This window comes from Dermochelys coriacea, chromosome 10 (genome assembly GCF_009764565.3).
Source record: "Dermochelys coriacea isolate rDerCor1 chromosome 10, rDerCor1.pri.v4, whole genome shotgun sequence".
NCBI lineage: Eukaryota > Metazoa > Chordata > Testudines > Dermochelyidae > Dermochelys > Dermochelys coriacea.
In genome coordinates, this window is record NC_050077.1 from 66,333,469 (window position 1) to 66,361,464 (window position 27,996).

At 42.7% G+C, this 27,996-nt stretch overlaps 1 protein-coding gene and 1 long non-coding RNA gene across 12 annotated transcripts in view; one reads left to right on the forward strand and one right to left on the reverse strand.

Moving 5' to 3' along the window:
• The window catches only part of ATP8B4 (ATPase phospholipid transporting 8B4 (putative)), a 172,811-nt gene that overhangs the window by 114,407 nt on the left and 30,408 nt on the right, over positions 1-27,996 (reverse strand). For 10 of the 11 annotated variants that reach the window (XM_043494636.1, XM_043494633.1, XM_043494634.1 and 7 more), the window contains exons 3-5: positions 20,148-20,261; positions 18,432-18,530; positions 6,486-6,547 (exon numbers count right to left, since the gene is read on the reverse strand). In XM_043494636.1, coding sequence (XP_043350571.1) covers positions 6,486-6,547; positions 18,432-18,530; positions 20,148-20,261 — 275 coding nt within the window. The remainder of the gene's footprint in view (positions 1-6,485; positions 6,548-18,431; positions 18,531-20,147; positions 20,262-27,996) is intronic. The other variant, XM_043494635.1, reaches the window with a different exon arrangement.
• LOC122456213 lies at positions 20,072-26,824 on the forward strand. The gene is made up of 3 exons (XR_006274954.1): positions 20,072-20,081; positions 23,993-23,998; positions 26,641-26,824. It is a non-coding gene; the product is annotated as an uncharacterized LOC122456213 (long non-coding RNA).

Consider the following 27,996-nt stretch of genomic DNA (forward strand, 5'->3'; position numbering starts at 1 on the left):
GAAAATAGAAAAGGAATACTTGTGACACTTTAGAGACTAACAAATTGATTTGAGCATAAGCTTTCGTGAGCTACGGCTCACTTAATTGGATGCATCTTCCTACAGCTCACGAAAGCTTATGCTCAAATCAATTTGTTAGTCTCTAAGGTGCCACAAGTACTCCTTTTCTTTTTGCGAATACAGACTAACACGGCTGCTACTCTGAAACCTGTCAAAATGGGAAATGACTGCCTAGGAAGGAGTACTGTGGAAAGGGATCTGGGGGTTATAGTGGACCACAGGCTAAATATGATTCAACAGTGTAATGCTGTTACAAAAAAAGCAAACATCATTCTGGGATGTATTAGCAGGAGTGTTGTAAGCAAGACACAAGAAGTAATTCTTCTGCTCTACTCCGCACTGATTAGGCCTCACCTGGAGTATTGTGTCCAGTTCTGGGCGCCACATTTCAAGAAGGATGTGGACAAATTGGAGAGGGTCCAGAGAAGAGCGACAAAAATGATTAAAGGTCTAGAAAATATGACCTACAAGGGAAGATTGAAAAAACTGGGTTTGTTTAGTCTGGAAAAGAGAAGACTGAGAGGGGACATGATAACAGTTTTCAAGTATATAAAAGGTTGTTACAAGGAAGAGGAAGAAAAATTGTTTTTCTTAACCTCTGAGGATAGGACAAGAAGCAATGGGCTTAAATTGCAGCAAGGGAGGTTTAGGTTGGACATTAGAAAAAACTTTCTAGCTGTCAGGGTGGTTAAGCACTGGAATAAATTGCTTAAGGAGGTTATGGAATCTCCATCACTGGAGATTTTTAAGAGCAGGTTAGACAAACACCTGTCAGGAATGGTCTAGATAATTAATCCTGCACAAATGCAGGGGACTGGACTAGATGACCTCTCAAGGCCCCTTCCAGTTCTATGATTCTAAAGAAACTTTGGGGCTCCTACATCCCATCAGCAGGGAGCCAACCTCTCTCCTATTCCTAGGCCCCTTTTAAGGCAGCTGAGGATGGGAGTTTGGGGCTCTTACATCTGAAAAAGTGGGGAGTCAACCCCCTCCTTTTATAGCCTCGTCCCTTTCACCTCATATGAGGGAAGGGTGACCAGAACCTGGGTTGGGGATTGTGTGGATATGATTAAGGAAAGGATGATGACCTGTCTATACATTTTGTTGCCAAGTACTCAAATATTTTTAGAGAATAAAGTTGCAACCAAATGAAACCACATCCACTGACTCCTGTCTTTATTCTGGAGCGGACAGACAAATATATATACTGTTATAACAAGCTAAATCAAAGATGAGAGAGGAAGCAACTGAGAAAAAACAACTATTATATAGTAATGACTGAAACAGTAAGTGAAAACTCCATAGTGAGCCTTAAAACCAAGCAGTGGACAGACTAACTGCTGACCTAGTACTCAGAAAAATCTAAAAACACCTTCATGGAAATATCAACATCTTAAAAAATAATCTATGTCCATAAAATATATTGAAATCTTTGATGAAAGGTGTTATAAGTCAAAGCATTTATAATCACAACCACAAAGTTTCCATAGTACAGTATTAGTTTTTTGTCACGACCTAATAAGTTCCAAGCAAGGATTAATCATTGTACAAAGGGCCAGTAACACTGGCCATTATTAAGATTGCTGGACATTTCTCCTCATAAGACCCTATATTCAGTTGCTTATAACTTTGCAAGATTATAACTGTTTGGGATGCAATTCTCCAAGCTGGGTGGCCTCAGGTTGAATGGTTTTGGAAAAATCTAGAAAACAATTCAGACATTCCCAAGAATGAAGCTAACGTTGTTTTTCAGTGTAAAAGACCTGGAAATCTTTATTTTTTTTGGCAAGCTCTAGTGTCCTAGTGCTTTGGAGCAGGGACTTGAAATTGGGGAGAGGGATGGCCTTCGTGTCAGGGATGTGCCTTTTGCCATCCCCATGAAAAGCCACCCAAATTTGGCCAAGCTACAAACTTTTGAAAAATCACAGTTCACACATATCCAGAGACCAGCTATATCAGAGGTGGGCAAACTATGGCCCGTGTGCCACATCCAGTCCACGGGACCCTCCTGCGCGGCTCCTGAGCTCCTGGCCTGGGAGGCTAGCCCCCGGCCCCTCCCCTGCAGCCTAGCTCACTGCGCCACCAACACAAGGCTCTGGGTGGCGGGGCTGTGAGCTCTTGCCAGGCAACGCAGCTGCAGAGCCATGGCCTGACCTGGTGCTCTGTGCTGCACGGTCGCATGGATGGCTCTTGCCAGGTGGCACAGCTGTAGCGCCGCCAGCCACCGGTGCTCCAGGCAGCACGGTAAGGGGGCAGGGAGTAGGGGGGTTGGATAGAAGGCAGGGGAGTTCAGGGCGGTGGTCAAGGGTGTGAATAGGGGTCTGGGCAGTCAGAGTGCGGGGAACGGGGGGTTGAATGAGGGCACGGGTCCCGGGGGGGCAGTCAGGAAGGAGAAGGGGGGGTTGGATGGGGTGGCGGGGGAAAAGAAAAGAAGAGCAGGGAGCCTCTCTCTCTCCTGTCCTTTCAATCATGCCCCTGCTGGCACCCAAGCAGCATGGAGGAGGAAGCCATCTGATTCAAATGCAGAAGGGACAAGAGCTGGACATAAGGTGTTGCAGGAGAAGGCCTGTGGATTAGATGACTAGGACAAGGAACCTGGAAGGCAGAGCCTGTGACTGGAGGCTGGCAGGAGGTGGAGACTGGGACTAGTTGGGCAAGGAGACAAGGTCTGGGAGCTCGGAAAGGAAATGGGGGGGATGGAAGTGGGAACCAGTGGGGCAGCAGAAAGGAGTTAGGTGTGAGGGGAGACAGATCTGACAAGAGGAGAGAATTGGGGCTGACTGGGCAAAGACAATGGGACAAGGAACCATGGTAGGTGAGGACATCGAGATTGGATGAGAAGGAGACTAGTACTGGAATCCAGTTGGAACGGGAATGTGGGTGGTGGAAGTGGCAACTGGAGTTCAGGGGGATATAAAAGAGAGATAGGTCAGGGACTGGGGGAGGGAACAGGGAATGGCTGGACAAGGAGACCAGAAAGGGGGAAACTGGGACTCAGACAGGAGATGCTGGGAAGTGAACACTAGAGCTCTCAGTTCCTAGGCAGTGGCTGGGCAAGGAGATTGGGACTAGTATCAAAAGCCATTGAAGTGGAGACTGGGACTAACTAGGTGAAGAAATGTCACTGGAACAGGAGTCAGTAGTGAGGTAGAGACAGGAAAGGGATTGAGACAGATTGGAAGGGATAGAACAGAAGGAATCGAACTTGGGAGGAAATTGCCAGAAGTGTCTGTTGCACCTAGAGCACCCTGTCCTGGAATGGAACCCAAGATTCCCGAGTTTCCTCTGCTGTCAGCAAATATCTGTGAAATCCATTGACAAAGTGTCCCATCCCCCTCAAGAGCTGGGATAAACAATAACCACATAAACAATAACCTACTACTACTACTTCTACTATCAGCTACTCCATAACCTCAAATGGCAGAATCTTTGCCATGGTTCCAAACCTGCTGATGAACCACGTGTGTATCAATATGATGCCACATGATGGAATTTCTTTTTTTTTTTTAGTTTGATTTTAAAAACCTAAGCTATTGCACACGGTGAACGGGCTGACCTTACCATTGGTACTGCCTAAGGATTAGGTCCCTGGATTTCAACTCTTCCCTCATCTCTAGTGTCTCCTGCTGGTGGTCACTCTGGTAGATAGTAACTCAGCCCTCTTGCCAGGTCACCACAGAAGTCTACCTCTTTCCAGGATTACGGAGTCCAATAAAGTATAGCAGTCCAGTGTCCCCCAAAAAGGAGTTTCCAGCCCAACTCCAGGCCCCGAAGGCCTCACACCTTTACTTCAGGGCTTACAATGCCTATGTCGCCCTCATCACAAGGAGGGAAGGAAGGGGTAATGCCATCTTTGCTGCTGCCTGGCTCGTAGGGGAGCCCACGCTCTGACTGGAAGCAATATCAAGGACCCAGAAGTGCTCTGAGGCTGCCTCCCTGGCTACTTCCTACCACTTACTTTTCCAGTTCAGGATGTGGCCACAGTCTCACCAAAAAAAAACATGGAGTGAAGGGTTCCTTAATCCTTAAGGACAAGCTACTACCTCTTCTGGGACCTGGAGGAGCTGCCACTTGACCCCCACTCCCCTTTCCTGCAGCAAAGACTCCCACTCTACATTTAAACTCACGAGCTCTCGGGATACGTCCTTCCCCCAATCCTATCTGCTATACTGCCCCCTTTCAAACTCTTTTTCCAGCTGGAACAGGCTCTACAGGTGCAGTGGGGTGGGGCCACTTGAGCTCAGAACCACTCCTGAACCCCTTCTATCACAGTGTGGCATTTATATAACCCATCACAGACATGAACAACTTTGTTAGAAGAATGTTAATATGGCTTCGAGGTCAAGCACTCAAAAGTTAGGAAATGTCAGAATTAAGGTTGCCTGAGCCACTAATTTGGACCCCTTACTCGCACGTATTATGATACTGTCTTTAATTATGTGATCACATATTTTTGTCACAGGAACCCTGCCTCACTCAGTGCACAAGATGGACATGCTTTGGGGATGAATCAGGGTTGTGGAGTAAAAGATGGTTGTCTATATGATCACTGCCTCCTATGTTGAAGAAGTTGGAACAAGTGCAGTGAACGTGGCAGGGGACTGCAGGAGGAGAAAGGATGGTCTCATGGTTAAGGAAGTTGAATTCTGCCCTGGATAACTGGATTCTATATCGGCCTCCACCACAGGGTTCCCATTTCAGGCTAGCTAAAACAAAACTTTTCACACGGGTCACTAATTGTGTGTTCCTCATTTTATGGGTGTCTGACTTGAGTCCCTTGGTCTGATTTGCAGAAGTGCTGAGCACTCAGAGCTGAAGTCAATGACTCTGAACATATAACCTGCTACATAATGCCAAGTATTCTGAAAAATCAAGTCCTAGGCATCTCAAATTGTGCACCCAAAATTAGTGGACACTTTTACTTTCGTCTCTGTGACTCAGTTTACCATTGGTAAATGGAGATAATGCCCACTTGGGGAACATAAATTCATTAATATTTGTGAAGCACTCATATACTGTATTGATGTGCATCATAGAAAAACCTATGAAGAAATTAATAATTCTGTCTTCAAAGCTGGGTTTGAATAGCGCGCAGTAAATAACGAATGGAATCACACATTGAACAATGAGGAGAAAACAAAATATTGAATAGCTGTTTATTAAATGAGCATCATCCATCCTGTGCACTGAATGAGAAAGAAAAAAATAGTATGTGATCATGTAATTAAAAACTGTGTCGTATGCATATACAGAAGGGGGCGAATTAAGGTTGCATGGGCAACTTTAATTCTGGCTTTTCCTAAATTTTGAGTACTTAACCTTGGAACTGTGACAGGGTCGGGCCAGATGGTGATAGGAGAGTAATAGAAGGCAGATATATTAGCCCCAGGCTAAATAGGTCCCTTTTCCCTGGGTAAGGTAACAGAGAAGGTTCCAGAACAAACAGGAACCTTCTGGAGACAATTAAGACAGGCTGATTAGAACATCTGCAGCCAATCAAGAAGCTGCTAGATTCAATTAAGGCAGACTAATCAGGGCACCTGGATTTTAAAAAGGAGCTCACTTCAGTTTGTGGTGTGCGTGTGAGAAGCTGGGAGCAACAGGCACTAGGAGCTGAGATTGAGAACGCGGATTGAGGTGTACAAACATTATCAGACACCAGGAGGAAGGTCCTATGGTGAGGACAAAGAAGGTGTTGGGAGGAGGCCATGGAGAAGTAGCTCAGGGAGCTGTAGCCGTTGCACAGCTGTTCCAGGAGGCACTCCAGACAGCTGCATTCCACAGGGCCCTGGGCTGGAACCTGGAGTAGAGGGCAGGCCCGGGTTCCCCCCAAATCTTCCCAACTCCTGGTCAGACACAGGAAGAGTAAACCTGGACTGTGGGTTCAGAAAAAAGGCCAAGCTGAGGGCTGCTGTGAAGCTCCAAGGCAAGCAAATCCACCAATAAGCGCAAGACCCACCAAGGTAGAGCAGGAACTTTATCACAGAACCTTAATAAATGTTCTTCTAATATAGTTTTGTGTTTAATAGGATTGAAGTCAATGTACTAGACTGTTCATGTAAATCTTTAAAAGGAAATTTTAAAAGTAGTTTGAAACAACAGAAGTACAATGAGCAAAATTAAAATGAAACTAAAAAAGTAAGAGTTAAAGAATTTCTAAGGTCGCAAATTCTCCTATCATTCTACACAACCAAGTCTAATTAAAATCAGCTGGAACATGGATTATGAGAAACAGTGAATCTTAAAACTGGATCAAACCAAGAAATTCCTCAGTGAAATCTCTGTTATCTTACAGGAAAAAAACATTTTGATGGTTCAATTGCATAGCCCTATAGCTTGAAAATGCAAAAGAATTGTGGTTGAATATTGGTGAGATGATCTAAAAGTTAAAAATAAATTGACCATCTTTAAAATCTGTTTTTTACCTGCCACCAATGAGTACTTCAGCCTGTCGATTGTTCACCTGGTTATCACTCTTATGGCGAAACTGCAATATTAATGACATAAAAATACTACTTAGTTTTTTGTGATCAAAAGTGAACATAAGGACCTGATCAAACAAGGAACTTAAGTATACAGATAACTTTAAGCAAGCAAGCAGTCTCTGTGAGTGAAATCCATTGACTTCAATGGGACCAGAATGTCCCACATTGATTTTACATAATTTTCATGACATAAAAAGTACTTTATTAAACTCTGTTTTTAAAAATGAATTGGTAAACACTATTCATTTGCCCCACAATAACTTAATTAACACATGCAATATTCTATGCATTTAATATAAAAATTAGCAAGCCATTGCCTATAAAAATATTTATTGACCGTTGCTAACTAAATAAGTATACATTAAATCATAGACATTACAGATCGAAAATTTCTCTCCTCATCCATAACACTGCCAATGAAAAACAAGTTTTCTAGTGCTTTGTCCAGTCCAGTTTTATGTGCCTAGAGAAAGGCTTCCTCTGCCTTTCTTTAGTAAACTATCCCACAGCCTAAATGAGACACTTTCACTAGAAGAACTTTTTATAAGTAACTTTTCCTTTATATTCCACAAAAAAATTCTTCTCTTATTTTCATGTCAATATTCCAAATTATGCCACCCTGATACCATTCTAAATAATTCCTCTCCATTCTTGGTGTCCTTATAAATATTTATGAATTATTATGTATCATTCCCACTTAATAGTTGCTCAACTAGTTTTACATATTTAGCTCATATAATCTTTCTTCATAAATCTATCCATTCAGCCTCAGCTATTTTTGTTGCTCTTTTTCCAACTCTCTGAAATGTATCTACATCTTTCCAAGAGGTAACCAAAACACTGAAAACAGTGTTTCTGGTGCACAGTTACAAGACCCACTAGAAAACTACTATCGTGTCCTGGCACTATGATCCCTAGACCAAAATTGCTTTGGACCTTTTTTTTCCATATTTTATTTTAAACTCATAGCTAATACCATGTCCACTCTTCCTTCTTATACAAGTCCTTTTCGGAATTAATATTTTCCAGGTTTCTCCTTCCCCATTGAACATAGGTATTTGGATAATTTTTCTTTATTTATTGTAGTTTGCAATTTTTCCAACATTGGAGTTCATTTTGTTTTTTCCTATCTTTTTTCCTAGCCTCGCTCAGTTTTTTTTATATTATTTGTTTGTAACTCCTTCCAGTTTAGTATTCAACTGTATTTGCATTCATTAATATGCATATTTAGTTCACTTCAAGTTGACTGATGGCAATGTTCATTAAGACTAACTAATCTCAGTCCCATAGAAATCCATCTAAGTATCTCCATCACCTCAATACACTGCTGGTTATCCTTAGTGAATTGCTTACAGTCCTTCAGCCAGTTTTCAGCCCATTTAAAAATCCAAAACATCCAGATAAATTTAATCTGGTGTATTTCCCTCATCCACATTAACATACTGCACTATGTCCCAAATTCAGCAACTTACTTAAACTCACGTCTAACATTAAGCACAAGCAGCCCATTTAAAAAAAATGGTTACCTACCTCTTCATAACTGTTGTTCTTCAAGATGCGTTGCTCATGGACATTCCATTCTAGGGAATAGAACACATGCCATTTCCTGTTCTGATGGGACACAAACAAGTCCACCTTGGGAGTCCCCCACTTCCGGAAGATAATACTGACCACCTCTGGATGCAGCGATCAGTCATGGCAAGATGAGAAAGTCCTGCTGAGGTGATCTGCCAAGACGTTCCTGGTTCCAGGCAGGTGTGTGACTATCAGATGAATGGCATGCCACACACAAAAATCCCAAAGGCAGAGAGCTTTTAGACAGAGGGCTGAAGACCTGGTACTTATTGATGTAATACAACATGGCGGTATTGTCCATCAGGAACTGCACCACTTTGCCCTTTAGGTGGAGCTAGAAAGCCTGGCAGGCCAGGCAAACAGCTCTGAGCTCCCTGACATTGATCATCCCGCAACCAGTGTCCCTGGGTGCTCAGCTCACCCAGTTGGGCTCCCCAACCCAGGTCCAAAGCATCGGAGACCAGGGTCAGTGACGGGGACTCCCTCCAACACCGACCTGGGGTCCAACCACCAATCCAGGGACAACCATATGTGGTCCGGCACCCTGACTACCTGGTCTAGGTCGTGCCTGTTGGGGATGTAGACCAACGCCAGCCACAGTTGCAGAGGCCAGAAATGGAGCCGAGCATGGCTAATAATGTATGTACAAGCAGCCATGTGGCCCAACAGCTGCGCAGGTGTGGGCTGTGGTGAGCGGGTTGTTCTTTACATGGGAGATCAAGTCTGACATGGCCTGAAAATGCGCTTCCAGAAGGAAGGCTCTGGCTCGCGTGGAGTCGAGACCCACCCATGAATTCTATTTGCTGGAAAGGCGATAAAGTGGATTTTTTCTCGTTTATTAATAGGCCCCGGTCACAGCAGGTGACATGCAGTGCTCCTCTGCACTTGCTACCGAGACCTGTCCTTGATGAGCCAGTTGTTGACATATTGGAAGACCTGGACTCCTCGACGTCTCAGGCCACTGGCTCCATACACTTTGTGAACACCCTGAGGGCCAAAGGGCAGCATCATGAATTGAAAATGGCATCTGCCCACTATGAAATGGAGGAAACATCTGTGACCTTGAGAGTGGCATACCAATCTCCCAGATCCAGGGAGAGGATGATGGAGGCCGGGGAGACCACATGAAATTTCAACTTTCTGAAAGACTTGTTGAGGCAACGCAAGTCCAGAATGGGTCTGAGTCCCTCTTTTGCTTTCAGAATTAGGAAGTAGCGGGAATAGAACCCTTTTCCCTTCGTGTCCCAAAGGACCTCCTCCACCACCCCCACGTGTAGGAGGTTCTCAACCTCTTGGACAAGGAGTTGCTCATGAGAAGAGGAGGAGAGGGAAGGAGCGGCAGGTGAAAATTGCAGGATATAGCCCCGAGAAACTATGTCCAGCACCCAGCAGTCCAAGGTGACCCATGACCAGGCCGAATGGTAGGGACGAAGGCGGTCAAAGATAGAACAAGGTGGATCCAGGGAACTGGGGCGTCGCTCTCAAGTGCATCTTCAAAATGAGCACTTTGATTCCCAGGATGCTTTGCCGGGCCGGGTTGCCCTTCTGTGCCAGAGGAATTCATCTTCCAGAGAGCACAGTGGGGTCATCGCCGCCTGAGTCTGCCGGATGACCATCACCACTGAAGACTGGTGCCTGGAGCAAGAGGATTGGTGCCGGTATTGAGGGGACCAGCGTCAGGGGGACTGGAGATGTGATGGGTAGCGCTCTCCAGGGGCAAGCGACCAAGATCTGCGCCGAGAGGTCGACCAGCGGAAGGGAAAATGGTGCCAGTAGTACAGACACCAGTGCCTTCCTCTAGGCAATCCATGTTGAGATGGGGGGACCACGATTGTGCCAGTGACCGAGGGCAGGGCCCAGATGATCTGAGCTGTGACTCTGGCAATCTGCGGTGCAGAGATGGAAAGCACTGTCTCATCTCAGGGGATCAGTCGTGCTCCACTACCCTCTGAGGGATCTTAGTGGCTGCTTGCCCTCGTGGGGAGCCTTTACTGTTTCCTGCAGCACGTGCTGAGTTGGTGGTGCAGGCGGAGGCCTCTGCTATCTCGGCGCCATGAGAGCTTAGGACTTCAGTGTCATCAGGGGTTTGGGTCCCCACCGCTCCTGGGAGTTGCAGTGGACCTCTTAAGGGGCTAAGAGCCCCGACCGGGAAGGCACAGATGCTTGGCTCTGGAGAGGCTGGGCAGCCCAAACTGGGTCCCTTCCCATGGCCCTTCTTGCCTGGTGCTGGGGAGCCGTGCTTCCTTGCTTTCTTCTTGGGCACCGGCAATGGGAAGCAGTGCCAGGCAGGTACTTGACGAGTCTTGGCAGGATGGCTTGGAAGCTGGATGAAGGACAGACTCCATGAGGAGAGCCCACAAACAAATATCCCACTCCCTCTGACTCCTGGGCCGTGACAAATACGGTACTTGTCCTTCACATGCGATTCCCCCAAGCACTTGAGGCAGCTGCTATGGAGGTCACTTACAGGCATAGGCCTGTTTCAGTCCACGCAGGCCTTAAACCCGGGAGACCCGGGCATGCTCTGCCTGGGGCAAAGTCCCCACTGGGATTATAACTACTAAACTACTTAACACTAACTACTATAAACAAACTATTTACAAAGTCCTAAAGCTCAAGTCAGTAGAGACAAAATTGCTAGCCCTTGCTATACAAGGAAAGGCACTCCGACTAACCACCACTAGTTGTAAGAAAGAACTGAGTGAGTGTAGAGCTGGCAGCGCCTGATATACCGACACATGGGCATGCACTCAAGGGCGCGCTGCCACCGGCCCTACTGATACCGCTAAGACAAAAATCTCCAATGACCATGCACATGGGCACGTGCACACCCTAGAATGGAATGGACATGAGCAAGCATTTGTAGAAGCATTAGGCATGCACTTGCCCCTTGAACACACCCAGAGGTGCTGGAACAAATTTTATAGTGGGGGAGCAGATGATGGAAACCAGAGAAGGAGACTTTCTAATGTGCTGGGGGGGCCTACTCCCTCCTCTCCAGTGCCTCCTGCATGCCAAAGAAAAGCTGTTTGCAGTGGGTGGGAGGCTCGGGGAGGGAATGGGAGGCACTGATCAGAGAAGGGGAGGAGCTGATTGGGGAGGTTGCTGGTGGGTGCTCAGCACCCACCATTTTTCCCATGGGTGCTCCAGTCGGTGCCTATGATGGAAACCATGCATTTGATGTTTGTTATTACTACTTCAAGCCAGCACCACTAGTTCCAGAACCACTGAATACACCTTGCAGAATTGGGGCTCACAGGTGTTACTTAAGAGCATTTTAATCTGATTCTGAGGGAACAATCAGCCCAGTTACAGGAAAATATAAAACCTATTTACTGAAGTAAGTGCTACTCAAGGTCAATAAGGGTTGCAGAATCTAGCCCAACATTTTTGATTTTCAACTCTTTGGCTACAATGGGCTCTTTCCATTTCTAAGACACACATGCTCAATACTTATTTTATTAAAAAATCATTTTTGGCCCAACATTCAATCATCATTGGATTTTACGAGTTTCTTTGAAGATGAAACATGTAAAATGACTTATTTTTGAGAAACCACTTGTTACAGCATGTATTTTTATTCAAGAAAAAAAAACTTAGTTGCTGTCAATGGTTTTGTTAATGTTACACATTAAAGAAATCCAAAGCAACCCTGGCTTTTTACCAGATAGCTTACTTTAAATTAAAAGTACATTTATTTAAACATCAATAGCACAAACTGTCTCAAAATTGTTTTACCTCTAGTTTGGCAGAAAACTTATTTTATGTAATTCAAAAATTATTATTTATTTGTTATTTTTATTATTTGTTATTCTGTATGGTTTTGTATGGTCTGTTTGTTCTCAGTGTGAAGCAAGTTCCATTTTTATTATCAAAGTTTAAGGAGAACCTTGAACTGAAGACTAAGCATTGTGACTGCCAGATCAAGTGAATGCTCTTTCGGTGATGTGTTGTTATCTGTGGTTGTTTAGAAACAGGGGTTGGTTAGAAATAACAAGCAAATTCCATGGATACCAAAGGCATTGCTGCTTTTAAAATTTTTAGAATTTGTATATTGTTCTCACTGAGCAGGGGTGATGATGGTGGTATGTTCCCCACTAGCCCATCTGAGCTGGCTTCCCTTCATGCTCAATGGGCAGCCTTCTTCAAAAGGTCTCCACAGTCAGATAAAACATAGTAGAGAGGACACCAGACTAGCTGCTTTATCTTTTCTTTTAATTTAACTTCAAACATAATTTAATTTCTTATACAGATGTGGGCTGAGATTTCCAGAGGAGCCCAAGGTAATTCATTGGGAAATTCAATGGGATTTGGGCCTCTTACAAAGACATTAGGCTCCTTTGTAAATCCCAGCCAAATATTTTTAATGAAAGGATATAGGAGAACTCTATGGGTGGAGGTGGAGAGGTGGACAAAGAGACAATTGTTCATAGATTTTTAAGGCCAGAAGGAACAATTATGAAAATTTAATGTCACCTCCTGCATAATACAAGCCATAAAATTTCACCCATTGATGATTTCTACTTGAGCTAGAGCATTTCTTTTAGAAAGACAGCCAATCCTGATTTAAAGACTAAGGCTACGTCTACACTGTGCACCTTATAATGGCGTGGCTGTGTCATTGCAGCCGCACTGTTGTAAGGTGCACTGTGTAGCCCACTCCTTGTCGCAGGGAGAGAGCTCTCAAGTCTCAGTGACAAAATAAAACCACCCCGAATGAAGGGCGGTAGCTTCGTCAACAAGAGAGAGGTTCCCGCTGACGAAGCACTGTCTATGCTTTTTGCTGTTAAAACTTTTGCCGTTCAAGGGGGTGTTTTTTCACATCCTTAAGTGACGAAAGTTTTAAAGATGAAAGTGCCAGTGTAGACAAAGCCTAAGTGACAAAGGGTATGTCTACACTGCAAAGAAAAACCCATGGCACTGCGGCTATGTCTACACTACTGCGGTAAGTTGACCTATGCTATACAACTCCAGCTACGTGAATAATGTAGCTGGAGTCGACATACCTTAGGTCAAGTTACCGCGGGGTCTACACCGCAGAGTCAACAAGAGAAACTCTCCTGTTAACTTACCTTACTCTTCTCGTTGTGGGTAGAGTACAGGGGTCAATCTGCTGAGAGCGATCTGCTGTCGACTTGGCGGGTCTTCACTTGAGCCACTAAATCAACCGCCGGTGGATAGATCTGAGTGTAGATCCCGGCTGTAGTATAGATGTAGCCCGAGTCTCATAGCCTGGGTCAATTGACTTGTGCTCACAGGGCCTGGCCTGCGGGGCTAAAAATAGCAGTGTAGATGTTTGGGTTTGGTCTGGAGCCTGGGCTCTGAGACCCTCCCCTTTGGTTGGGTTGCAGACCTCAGACTCCAGCCTGAGCCTGAACAACTACACTGCTCTTTTTAGCTCCACAGGTAACTCAAACTCAGACTTGACACTGGGGGGTTTTCTTTGCAGACATATACAAAGAGCCCACAATATTCCTTGGTAACTTCTTCCAATAATTGATTACCCTCACTTTTAAAGTGCACCATACTTTTAGTCTGAATTTATCTAGCTTCAACTTCCATTGAATGCCTTTGTGTGGTATATCTATTAACAAATCTTATAGAACCTGATTAAGTCACCTTAATCATCTATTTAATATGCTAAATAAACAGAGCTTCTTAAATCTCTCACTCTAGGTAAGGTTTTCCAGAACCCAAATCATTCTTGTCACTTTTCTGAACCCATTCCAATTTTTGGAAGCGTGGACACCAGAAAAAAATATATTAAATATATCAAAAGAATGAAGAATTACTGACCGAAAGCATCAGGATTAAGCTAGCAAGTTGACAGAGAATAGAAGGATGGGGAAAACTGGCTGTGGCAGAAGCTTGGCTTTGTCAGAATAAGCGGAGATGTGTAAACTTGGGCTGGTGAGAGGTAGTGTGAAAGTCTATGAGAACTCCGAGGGAAGACAGCTGCCATTATAAATTAGAGGTATACACATAGATTTTCTTGGAGAGAGACAAAGCAAACATAAGATGAAAGAGGGCACACAAAATATGTATCTGGACTTGAGCTCATCAAAAGCAGTTTGTGACAACTTCTTACTACAAATTAAATTTGATTGAGGATTTATCTTTCAGCATCCTTCAACTTTCTAGTAGAGGGATGGTAGGGGTGGTGGTGGTATTTCATTTTTTTTCTCCCCTTTTCCAAACACTTTTTCTGGCTAATCACCATAGTCACTTGATACTTTGGTTGTTTAATAAAGACCAATCCTAATTTTTCTCAATTTTTGAGAGTTTGTACTCAACCTTGTTTCAAGACTTAATATTCATGTGGAATAGATTAAGTGCTCATTCATTTTAATGTTCAAGTTTACTGCACCTCCGCTCTTCTGACTCATGTCAACATGATTTATTTTTATACATATTAAAGGTCACAAGCTGGATTTCATTTTGCTTTGGCTGTAAATTTTAAATCTATAGTCAGTAACTTTTCTGATCACTATAAGATTTGTTCTGCTGTTTCTTTAGTACTGTTAAGAACAGCTTATGTGAGAGAGGCAACGTAGTGTAGTGGTCTACAAGTAGGAAGTCTGTCATCTGTTCGCAACTTTGTCAGCACTTCACTTACGTGATCTTGGATAAACCACTTGAAATCCTTGCTTCTTAGTTTATCCATCTGTAAAATTAGTATACCACCTCTCTACTGCATAGGGCATTGAAGAGACTTAGTATTTGCAAATGACTGAGATCCTTGAATAAAAGGATGTGTGTGTGTACAACGTATTTTTATACTTAATCCTGTCTGATATTTTTTACTTTCTTTTCTATTGTAAAACACCCTCCCCTCCTTCTACAGAGGAAGAGACAGGTAACACCACTTTAATTTTAATGAGGCAATTCTCTTCATCCCTTGTAGATTTCTTTTGCTTGTCATTTTTCATGGTGTTCTCAAGAGCAAAAGGAAATAAAGCTAACTGGTTACAGACTATAATACTACTGAAAACACTCTGGTTACACTGTCCATATGCTAATTTGGAGAGCTTTATGTGTGGTTACAGAGATTATCTAAGGCAGGTCACACTTAGTCTAACAATCTTATCAGAACCAATACTGTCTTCTACTTTTTGTTAGAGTTATCAACTGTGTTTTAAAGCCTGAGAGACTAACATGTTCTAATCCTATGAAAATTAACAACAAAATACATGCCAAGCTGTCCCCCAGAAGTTCTCTTCTTTCTGTTCTCTCACTTTTTCAGCTTTCATATCTCCCTCAAATTTTTCCTCTGGAAAAAGATCATAGTATCATGTGGTAGTTTCATTCAAACACCTATAACTGATCCTTAGTGTACAAGCTTCTCATAGAGAGAAGGTGGGTAATGCAATATCTTTTATTGGATCAACTTCTGTTGGTGAGAGAAACACTTTCAAGCTTACCCAAAGCTCTTCTTCAGGTCTGAGAAATGTACTCAGACTGTCACCGCCAAATACAAGATGAAAGATTGTTTAGCATCAGTAGTTAATACATATTTTAAGGGACCATGCAAGGTGAAGGGGCTTGTTAACTGGAGATAACAGAATTACTCATGAACTTGCAGATGCTATGACGGCTCATGCTGCCTTGCTCAGTTTTCATTCAAAGATCTTGGTATCAACCAAATTCTTTTAATTTAAAATCTAAGACTGATCTTATGATGCTTGTACTCTCCCAGTAAAAAAAAAAATGTTCTTTCCTCCCTGCTTTTCCTCTTCCTTTAAGTCTGTTTTTATTTTTCCTGACATCAAAGCTTGTAATCCTTGTAGTCATCTGAGTCTGATTAATATGAGCATCAAAAAAAGAAAATAAAAAGTTCTGACTGTGAAACTGTCTTGTACCGTCTCACTGGGATACAGAGATTCTTAATCATGCCTGTATCACGTTCTAACGGAACTATTCCCAATAAATCATGTATCATTCTTTACCACTTCCCTCAAGAGTATGGGCTGTTGAGATTTCAGAAACTTACTCCTTATCTAAGAGAATTTCCCTGCTCTCCAATGAAACAACAGTGTCTTTAAAATTATTTTGCTTACACTGAAGTCATTGCCATGTTCCTTTATACTCTACCTTGGAGAGCTTATTACTTCATACTTCCCAAGGCAAACCCAGCTTTCCATTTTAAGTAAAGATCAGTGCTTGATCTCAGATAGGATTAGTAACTTTAAATCTCCATAGTATGAAATAGACTGTACTACCCTTCTAAGGTTTTATTCTCAGGGTACATCTATACTATGATAAGAGACCTGCAGCATGGCTGTAGCTGGCCCAGGTCAATTGACCCCAACTTGGGCTGCAGGACTATAAAATTGCAGTGTAGAATTTTGGTCTCTGGGGTATGTCTACACTGCAATTAGACATGCGCAACTGGTCCATGCCAGCTGACTTGGGATGTGGGGCTGCTGAATTGCAGTGCAGATGTCCAGGCTCAGGCTGGTGTCCACGTCCTAGGACCCTGAGAGATGGGAGGGTCCAGAGCTTGGGCTGCAACCCACATCAGAACATCTACACTGCAAATTAAACAGCCCCATAGCCCGAGCTCTGTGAACCTGAGTCAACTGGCATGGGCCAGCCCGGGGTATCCTAATAGCAGTATAGTACAGACATACCCTGAGACCCCACAAGGGGGCAGGGTCTCAGACCCTAGGCTACAGCCCATAGGCAGCTGGTGAACCAGCCGTAGCGGGAGGCTAGCCCTCAGCCCTTCCCCTTCTGCTCAAAGCCTCACCCCTCACTATCCCCTGAAGGAGCCCAGAGCACCCCCACCACAGCCCCAGGCCACCCAAGCACCTCCAGCTCCAGCTGAGCCCCCAACCCAAGTCCTGGAGCACTGGGAAGGCAGAGGGTGCAGTTCCAGCATCCCAAGTGCCAGGTGAGCAGTGCAGCCACAGAGCCAGCACCAGCACTATGAGTCCCCGGCACCATACCAGCTCTCCCCAGCCCAGGCTACTATCGAAGAGTAGGAAGGAATTGCACTGCAGGAAGGGATCTGGTGGTGAACCATGGGCAGGGCCATGCCAGGCCATTTTGGTAGGCACAGTCTCCCCTAGCCTATGATACCCGCCGCCCATGCTGCAGCCTGAGCCTGAATTCTACAGTTATTTTATAGCCCCAGAGCCTGAGTGCTGCAAACTTGGGTCAGTCAACCTATTGCAGTAAAACTCCCACAGCAATGAGTTTCAGACAACAGACATATCCTAAAGAATCTGAAGAACTTAGATGTTTCTCTGCTATTGCAGCAAGACTTCTGCCTCACAGATCCATTTCGCCACTCCCTTGCATTATGTCTGATTTTCCATTGTTTGTTTTTTTCCCCGTTTGTGCTTTATCTGATGCAAAATGCTTCACATGGGGTTAAAAAACTGCACCAAGGTAGAAGCAGAACATTTTAGCCATATAAAGATATGATCGCTATACATGAGATCTAACACAAAAGTTAGATTTAAAAGGTCAACTGCAACAGTGTTTTGTTTAACTTGGTTTCCCCAATCTAGGGTTCATAAAGACACATGGATTGTTTTAAAATTGGGGAGAAATATGAATAGTGTATTTTATAGATAAAGTGAGATGTGGTAACTAAAAACTCCATGCCACTAGTAAAACTCTACACTTCTACTCCTCATGCATTTGATTCTTTTTGTCCCCTGCCCACTTCCACCCTTTCCAGAGTGGAAAAGGGAGTGTAAAAAAGCCCTTATATAAGTGCTTTTGGATCCTTGCAAGTCACTACATAGATGCATTATGGTTTTTATTGTCATTAGTTCATACAAACATTATGTCACATTGTAGAAAACTGGGAGTTTTGGAATTAACAAGTAAGAGCAGGATCAAATGCTTTACAGTCATAAAAGTTACGAGACTTTGGCCATTATATGAGATAAATTAACAAAGGCTTTGTAAGTGACTATTTTTGGCATTTATTAATTTTAATCTGTTTATACAAGACTTGGGACAAGGATTTACCTTCATCAGATCCATCTGTGATCTAATGAGCAGATTATAACACTGTGTATAACACTTTGACAGAACAAGTAACAGAATGGGAAAGGAAGACTTCTAAACTGAACAACAGAACATCTACCAACCGTATTTTAGACGCTGTGCCTTTTAAGACATAAATATGCTCAAGTGATAGCAAATAAACAAAGCTTCTTTGTGAATACATGTGCCTCTTCTACACAGTATGGCACTAGAAACAACAATATGCGAATAATATGCTACCTAGTAATTTATGTAACAGTACATGGATGGCTGAAGACTTGGTAAAAGTAACGTACTGCAAATACTTACACAGTCATCTGTGGCATCTTTGACAGCAGTAATGGTAAATACCATCATTAAAGGCACAATGGTAGTAAACCAAGACAAGGAGGATATTTCTGGGATCAGCTACAAGATAAAGTTCTATTAATACTTTTAAAAAAAAGTTAGTGAAATTTCAGTAATAATATTTCAAAGTAATTTTCATAAAAAGTAGTACTGTACTAAAGAAAATCTGTTACATTGTCATAATTAATACACAACGAGGGTAAAATTGCAGCAAATGGAATAGTGTTTAAAAGACCCAAGAGAGGATGAGCTGGAAGAAAGAAAAAGAACTAAGAGAACCATGGGGAGAAGAGTAGATGTGGGAGAGAAAGACTAAGAATGGATAGCACAATGAAAGAAAAATGGGGAGAGAAAAAGAGAAGCAGAGAAAATGAAGCAAAAATAGAAATCAAGGAAAACAATGAGAACAGAGATGAATAACTCACACTGACTTCAGTGGGAGGTATTCAAAACCTGAGAGGAGAATAGGGCCCAGGTAAAGCAAAAAGCCATGAAACAATACAAAAAGTGTAAGAAGACAGAGTTTGAACTAAACAGTGAGTAAAAACCCCAAATACATTTTGCTAGGTATATGGAACCTTAAAGAATGCAATACAAGAGAGAACACTCAGAAAGAGGAAAAATTCTAGAGACACAAGATGAGTGAGGTAGTATTTTATTGGACCAACTTCTGTTGGTGAGGAAGACAAGTTTTCGAGCTACACAGAGCTCTTCTTCAGAGGCTTCTTCTTAAAAGGTCCCAAACCTGAAGAATTGTGTAGCTCAGCTTGTCTCTTGCACCAATATACGTTGGTCCAATAAAAGATATTACCTCATGTACCTTGTCTCTCAAATCCTAAAACCAACATGGCTAACACTACTGCATACAAGAAGTGAGACAGAACAGAGAAAGATGGCAAACAAATGAGAGCCACAAACAAAAAATGAGAGATTAGAAAAATGTTTATTAAATAGCAGGAAAGATTTTTATTTTATTGAGATTTTTAAAAAAATATTCTGTGCTAAACTTGTACATTTGACTAACGTTTCATTTAAATATAGATGAAAGATTCAGATTTATTCAGATCCAGAATTCAAGTCTCCCAAAAGTTTGGAATTGGGATTCCATTACAGAAAGACTCTAAACGTGAAGTTCTGATTGGGGATGTGGATTTTAATTTAGACAAGAATTGTTTTCTATATCACTTCACATACTCTAGGCATCCTACAGAGATCAGGGCTGGTTTACGTATCCAATTGACTTAAGTTTTAAAAGGAAAAAGCAAACCAGTTTGGGTAAAATAAGAACTAACCTGGGCCTTCACCCATACCTCAAATGCCATCTAATCATTTGAGGAAGTGCCCTAACAAAGAAGTCTGGTGCTGCTGCTCCTTCTCTGCTTCAGCACAGGTGCCCAACAGGCTCTCTTTCTTCCCCTTGTCATGCCCGTTCAATATTATCTTGGAAACACTCTATAGAGTTCATCAGAAACAGTCATTTTAGGCTATTTGATAATTGTCCATCAACAGCTACATTTTAATACCCGTGAAATCTGATCAACATAAAACAATTTTACTCATTTGTTTGGTATTGTAAGTAGCCATTGCATTGATATTAACACAAATAATTGGGTCTTTTTGTTAAGAGAAGAGAATATCAAAATTACACTTCAGAGAAAAAAGAAAGTCATACATCACCTGTAAAATCAGAAGGGAAAGGAAGTAAGCATTTGCAACCCTCTGGAACTGTTCAAATAAATTAACTGGCAAGAAAGTCAGAATGTTGTATTTAGATGTTTTGATGCGATTGTTCTGAAAAATAAGAGAAAGATGTAAAGCATGTTAGTACCAGCAGAGAAAAATCTAAATTTATACAAAAAAAAATCTACTTCAACTGTGGAACACACTGCAGTAATGACACTTAAAATCATAACGTCATCTTGTAGCATCTCAGTTTTGTTACAATTATTCCTTAAATTGTTGATTATAAATATTTAAATTATTGGTAATAGAAGTTCTAATTTTCAACAATGTTTTAATCAAGATATAAAATCTTTAGGCAATAAATGGGAGCTTCCAGATTCCTATCTGGAAACTCTTATTTAGGGCAGGTAAGAAAAGTGTGTACACACTAGGAGAAAGGATGGATTCAGGAACCATTTAGACACATAGGCTCCTTATTCAGGAGCAATACCTATTGCCCGGGGGCGGGGGGGGGGTGGGAAAGGGGATTCCAATAAGGGTTTCACGCATTTCCCAGCAGATGTCACTGCAAGACAGAAGCACAGAGGAGGCAGATATTAAGCTATGCTAGAGGTAAAATGCAACACAACCCAATAGCAAATTGCACACCCACACACATTTGCTTGATTCTTTTACTTTAAGACTTTAAAATGTACAACTCCATTCAACACAACCTACATTTAGCTTGGCTGCTATGAAAACCTGGAATTTCTTTTTTTTGGGGGGGGGGGGGCTGCAAGACCCACAAAAAGAACATATTTCACATTTCTGGAACGGACCTTATGATTCTGGTTCTTACTATCTATGGCCCTCACTTCTGCTGTTTTACTACAACAAATATTTTCCTTGGTGACAACTGTGATTACTTTTACAAGCATATGAATATAAAAAACCCTTAATCATTCATTAATGCTGTAAAAGAGCCAGACTCATCCCTGCAGCACCTCCTGCTGGTCATTGGGAATTAGCTCTTTTCCAGCCAGGAGTGCCCTCTGCAGTCCAGTGATTCACACAGTTCTGGCCCCTGTGTCCCTCATAGACCCCAGTGCCCCTTTCTCTGGGATTCTGCCCCATTGCAGTACCCCCACACTCTGCTCTGGGTCTCCTGTTCCTGGGGAATCCCCAGCCCACTATCCCCACCTTGCCTCAGTTTAGGCTACTGCCAGTCATCACCAAGCCCCCACTCCCTTGGGCAGACTGCAGCGTAAAGGCCACTCATCATAGGCAAGGGGGTTCAGACCTGCTGTCCTCCTCTACCTCCCAGTACCTCTATGGGCCTCAGACTAGGCCCTACAGTCTGGGGAGTTGCCAACCTAGACCACGCTTGCTCAGCCTACTCCTTCCTTAACACTGCACCACTCTCAGTACCCTATCAGGCAGACAAGCAGACCCTGCTCTTTCTTAGCCGGGAGAAAAGACTCCTTAGGCCACTAGCTCACAGCCTTTTTATACAGGCCAGCTGGGGCCTGATTGGAGTGTGGCCCATCTGGCCAGAAGAAAAACCCTTTCACCTGTAAAGGGTTAAGATGCTAAGATAACCTCACTGGCACCTGACCAATGAGGAGACAGGATACCTTCAAAGCAGGAAGGAGGGGAAACAAAGGGTCCTGTCTCTGTGTGATGTTTTTGCTGGGACCAGAGCAGGAATGCAAGTCAGAACTCCTGTAAAAAGTCAGTAAGCAATCTAGTTAGATATGAGTTAGATTCTGTTTTGTTTAAATGGCTGATAAAATAAGTTGTGCTGAATGGAATGTATATTCCAGTTTGTGTCTTTTTGTAACTTAAGGTTTTGCCTAGAGGGATTCTCTGTGTTTTGAATCTGATTGCTTTTTCATTGTTCTTAAGATCCAAGGGTTTGGGTCTATGTTCAGCTATGCAAATTGGTGAAGATTTTTATCAAGCCTTCCCCAGGAAAGGAGATGTAGGGCTTGGGGGGATTTTGGGGGGAAAAGATATGTTTCCAAGTGGGCTCCTTCCCTGTTCTTTGTATAACGTTTTAGTGGTGGCAGCATAAAAGTTCAAGGACAAAAGGTAGAAGTTTGTACCTTGAGGAAGATTTTAACCTAAACTAGTAAGAATAAGCTTAGGGGGTCTTTCATGCAAATCCCCTAACCTAGACTTCAGAGTGGGGAAGGAACCTTGACAGCCCAGCTGTAGCTGCTTCCCCAATCAGCCAGCCACAGCTCTCTCCTGGGCTGCTTTTAACCCTTCTATTTTAGGAGCGGGGTAGCCACCTGGCTACAAACACATTATCTAATTGTAACTTATGCAGCATGGTATAACACATTACATATGAAAGCATGTACCAGAGTGTATTGTTCTTTCTACAGGCTAGCAGACTAATATCATGGGGTAAATTAGTTTAGTCTGTATCAGCTATTATCATGCAACTCAGAATATCACCTCAGAGAGGTTTGTCTTTTCAAGACATGATTATTTGTAAGTAATCTGAAATTTTGCTAGTAACCAAAAGGAAAATGCTTTGTAAGGGATAACTATAATTTGCTCTGGTACAATATCTGTTATAGCCAAGACAAAAATGAAAGTTGTACTACTCCCATCACTTCCTGAAAGGGTCCATTTTAGTGTCCAAATATACATTCTCCAGGCCATTGGTATGCAAAGCAGTAAGTTGTGCAAGAATGGCCACAGAAAACCCATAAATGCTGTTACAATTCTGAATTAGGTCCACCAGAGGACACTCACTAGATTGTTGTATTTGGATCAACCCTTGGGATTCCATATGCTCTTGGCCTTTTAGGTCCAAGCAGAGTCTCGGCCAGTGGTGGGCAAACTACACCCTGCAGGCCAGATGTGGCCTGCGGGCCATTTTAAGCTGGCCTGTGAGCTCCCACTGTGGAGTGGGGTCTGGGGCTTGTCCCACTCCGGTGCTCCAGCCAGGGCACAGGGTCAGGGGCCACAACATGCAGCTCCTGGAAGCCACGGCATGGTCCCCCTCTGGCACTCCAGCCAGGGCACAGGCTTGGAGGCCTCACCACACAGCTCCCAGAAGCCACAGCATAGCCCTGCTCTGGTTCCTATGCACTCCAATGGCCCCCTCTGGCACACCAATGAGAGTTGCAGGGGAGGTGCCTGCAGACATGTTGGGACGTGCTGCTGCTTCCAGGAGCCGCTTGAGGTAAGTGCTGCTGGGAGCCTGCACCCCGAGCCTCTCCTCAACTCCCTGCCCCAGCCTTGATCCCCCTCCAAACCCCTCAATCCCAGCCTGGAGTACTCTCCTGCACCCCAAACCTCTAATTCCAGCCCCACTCCAAAGCCCGCACCCTCAGCTGGAGCCTGCAGCACCCCTTCCCACATCCTTGATTCCCCCTCCTGCCTTCAAAACCCCTCAGTCCCAGCCCAGAGCACCCTCCTACACACCAAACTCCTCAACTCCAGCCCCACCCCAGAGACTACACCCCCCAGTCTGAGCCCTCACCCCACTTCCCCACCCCAGCCCAGAGCCCCCTCCCACACTCAAAACTCCTCATTTCTGGCCCCACCCCAGAGCCCACATCCCCTCCCTCACCCAACCCCAATTTCGTGAGCATTCATGGCCCACCATACAATTTCTATTCCCACATGTGGCCCTCTGGCCAAAAAGTTTGCCCACCCCTGGTCTAGGCACTGGCTCTGGGTTTCTAGGCACATTCTCAAGGTAAAAAACCTTTGTCTAGGATCCCTTCTGAGATATACAGCTCTGCAGTCCTAGGCCTAGGAAAACTATTGTCGGCTCTCCCAAGCTTCCCCAGTAGTTCTTGCAAGCACACAGAGTTCAACCAATGCTGTGGTCCTTTCAGATTACTGTTTCCCCTTCAGGGACTACATGATAATGAAAGCAAGTAACACAGATACTCTATAAAGAAATTTCTAAACCAATCACACTTTACTCATGGACAAAGCACAAAAGATATCTACAGAAAACAACAAAAACCTGCCCTCAAAAGCCTCCCTACAGTATCCTCACCATTTCAAGAACCCTCAGGTTTTGGTCAGTCCTTCCACAGCCTTGGTCCCAGGACCATCCTCTCTTCCTGCACAGCCTTGCAATCGGGTCTCCTCTCTTTAAAATGGCAGGTAAGAAACCCTTTATTTTATAAGTTTCCAGTCCCCATGTCACGTGACTATTCCCAATGGCTTCAAGTCCCTCATCAGTTGATCCATTGCTTAGTTACAAGCCCACCTGGAAGAATTGGCTCATTGAGTGGCAACTAGAATGATTCCATTTGAATTGAAGATGCTCTAGGTTAACAAACCTTGATTGTTTTCCATTGTTAGCCCTCTGACAACACCTCCAGGAATCCCAGTTCAGTATGGAGATTAAAAGACAACAATGAAGGTACAGTGCAGTTTTACACTTTCATAGCATTCATGAAACAAAATGGAGTTTACAGTTTGATATAGATACATACAGATATACATTAGATGCTATCCTGGATCACTGAGTGGATACTGTAGGCTAAAATCTGGCTGCCACATGAACACAATGAAACCCACAAACAGAGGAGGAATACAGGGCAGAAGTTCTACATGCAGAGATACTGGCTCACCCCAAAAAAATCCACGCAGAAAACGCGTGACAAGAACCAAGATGGGCTTTTCTGGCAGGGCTACATTAGTGTGCTTATGGTTCCTGACCCATGCAGATTCTTCTTTCTTTTAGGACGACTTATCTGCTGAGTCAATATTTTGGGAGCCAACAATCAAAAGGAGCCACTGATGGTCAGGCTGTGGATGCAATGTACTGATGCTTCTGCAGCTTCAATGTGTCTATTTTGTGGGCATTTTTTCAGATAGCCAGCAGATGGCCATATATTTGGTGTATGAATACTTATCTAATATTGCTTTCAATATATATGTTTTATGCCCAATTTCTAGAGGACGTTGTATATTTTATTTTATTAGAGGATCTGTTTTAAGTTAGTCCTAGCTAATGAAATCTACCTAAAACTATCATAGTGATGTGTTTAAATTTAGTCAAAGAAAAGTCTCCACTTTTCCGGCCAAAGTTGAGGCAGTTGGGAAGATCTGGAGCTAAGACACTGATGTTCACTTTTGCAATGGAATGTGGTGGACATCGGTAGAATTACTCCCTCGTTACTCTTTTTTAGAATTATTTTATACCTTTATCAGCTTGATAATGCACTATTTAGTCATTTCTCTTCTTGATGTATGTACTCAACCATTCTGCAGACCTCTTAAAGCCACTCCCCCCCTGTTTTTACAGTGTGGTTCTACTCTAAAAAGCAAGTCTGTAAAAATGAGGCTTAATTACTTTGCCATCTGTACGTTTTCAGCTCTTTTTACATTAGTGATAAACACAAGAGGTGGGGCTTACTATTTTTTCATTCCTTTTTATAAATGCAGAGGCAGTACTGCTATGGAACAAAGAACTTGGTGTCTCTTCTTGCTCAAGCATCATCAACAGAATTGTTAATTAAATTCTTTGCATTGGTTTTCACTGCAGAGGATGTGAGGGAGATTGCCACACCTGAGCCAATCTTGTAGATGATAAATCTGAAGAACTATCCCAGATCGAGGTATCAGTAGAGGAGGTTATGGAACAAATGATAAATTAAGCAGTAATAAGTCACCAGCACCAGATGGTATTCACCCAAAGGTTCTAAAGGAACTCAAATATGAAACTTCAGAGTCACTAACTGTGATAAATAACCTTTCACTTAAATCAGCTTCCATATCAGATGACTGGATGATGGTTAATGTAACACCGATTTTTAAGAGGCTCCAGAGCCAATCCTGACTATTACAAATCAGGTTTCAGAGCAGCAGCTGTGTTAGTCTGTATTCACAAAAAGAAAAGGAGTACTTCTGGCACCTTAGAGACTAACAAATTTATTTGAGCATAAGCTTTCGTGAGCTATAGCTCACTTCATTGCATGCATTCAGTAATCCTAACTTCAGTACCTGCTAAATTGGTTGAAATTACAGTAAAGAACAGAATTATCAGACACCTAAAGGAACACAACATGTTGGGGAAGAGTCAACTCCACTTTCATAAAGGAAATCTTTCCTCATCAATCTATTAAAATTCTTTGAGGGCATCAACAAGCACATGGACACAGTGATCCAGTTGATATAGTGTACTTGGACCTTCAGAAAGCCTTTGAGAAGGTCCCATATCAAAGACGCTTTATGCAAAGTAAGCAATCATGGGATAAGAGGAAAGGTCCTCTCATGGGTTAGTTACTGGTTAAAAGACAGTAAATAGAAAGAATAAATGGTCTTTTTCACAATGGAGAGAGGGAAATAACAGGGTCCCCCAAGGGTCTTTACTGGCACGTGTGCTATTCAACATATTAATAAATTATCTTGAAAAGGGGATGAACAGGAAGAGGTGAATTTGCAAATGATAAAAAATTACTGAAGATCATTAAGTCCAAATCTGACTGCGAAGAGTTACAAAGGGATCTCATAAAACAGGGTCAAGGGGCAACAAAATGGCAGATGAAATTCAGTGTTGATAAATGCAAAGTAATGCACGTTGCAAAACTTAATCCCAACTATAGATACAAAATGAAGGGTCCAAATTAGCTGTTAACATTCAAGAAAAAGATTTTGAAATCATTATGACTACTTCTCTGAAAACATCTGCTCAATGTGCAGTGGCAGCCAAAAAGGCTAAAAATGTTAGGAACCACTAGAAAAAGGATAGATAATAAAACAGAAAAATATCATACTATATAAATCAATGACTATCTCCTGCAATCACCTTACAGTCTGTTTATACCTTTTATTTCCTGTCAGTCTATCTGGCTTCTGGTCCTTCTTCTCTTGTAAGTAATAAGATATTCATCTCTTTTTATAAAAAATGTGTTGGTCATGAGCTTGTGCCAGTTGCATTATGCTTTCTCCTTCATCATTTAAAGTTCCATAGCCCTGGCCACCACATATGCTACAATATCTATGTCTCTTCCAACATTCCCATTTAAATTGGCACCAACAACTACTTCATTTTCTAGAATTTGCTGAAGAGCAGTGTCTAACATTTCCCAGAAACTTGCCTTCTCTTCCTCACCACAGCCCAACTGGGGCATGTGTGCTAACTATGTTTAACAAGCCACAGTGGCAAAATATCAGGTTTCAGAGTAGCAGCCGTGTTAGTCTGTATTCGCAAAAAGAAAAGGAGTACTTGTGGCACCTTAGAGACTAACAAATTTATTAGAGCATAAGCTTTCGTGAGTTACAGCTCACTTCATCGGATGCATGCATGAAAGCTTATGCTCTAATAAATTTGTTAGTCTCTAGTCTCTATAGTAGCAAAATATGTTTAGCAAGCTGTGGTAATACAAAGAATAAATATGTCGACTAGTAATGGATAGTGTGTTAAGAGTACAGACAAATTATTCTAGTCCATCTCATGATATTAACTGATTATCTTAAAAGAGCACAATCCAAGATAAAACAAAAGTATCCTTGCCTCTAGTACTCAGTAATAATACATTGATTTAGAGATTATTGGAAAATGTCACGACATAACAGAATATTTTTAATGTCTTGATTTTTGTTTGTTTTATAACCAGATCTACTTAGATTATTCAAACTAGAAAAATATTCTTCAGCTCTATGGGCATTAATTCAATCAATTAGATCAGTCACTTTCAGTCTTTTGGATCTACAGAGAACCCTGTGTCTCATGTCTCAGGAGTCTAATTTCCTACCCATAATTTACACACACAAACATGGTTTATAAATATTTTCTAGCCACATTTTCATTACAAACATTTTGTTAGCCAGCGTTGTTAGTCTTGCACAATTCTCTGAGCACTGCTTCATTGAATTATCA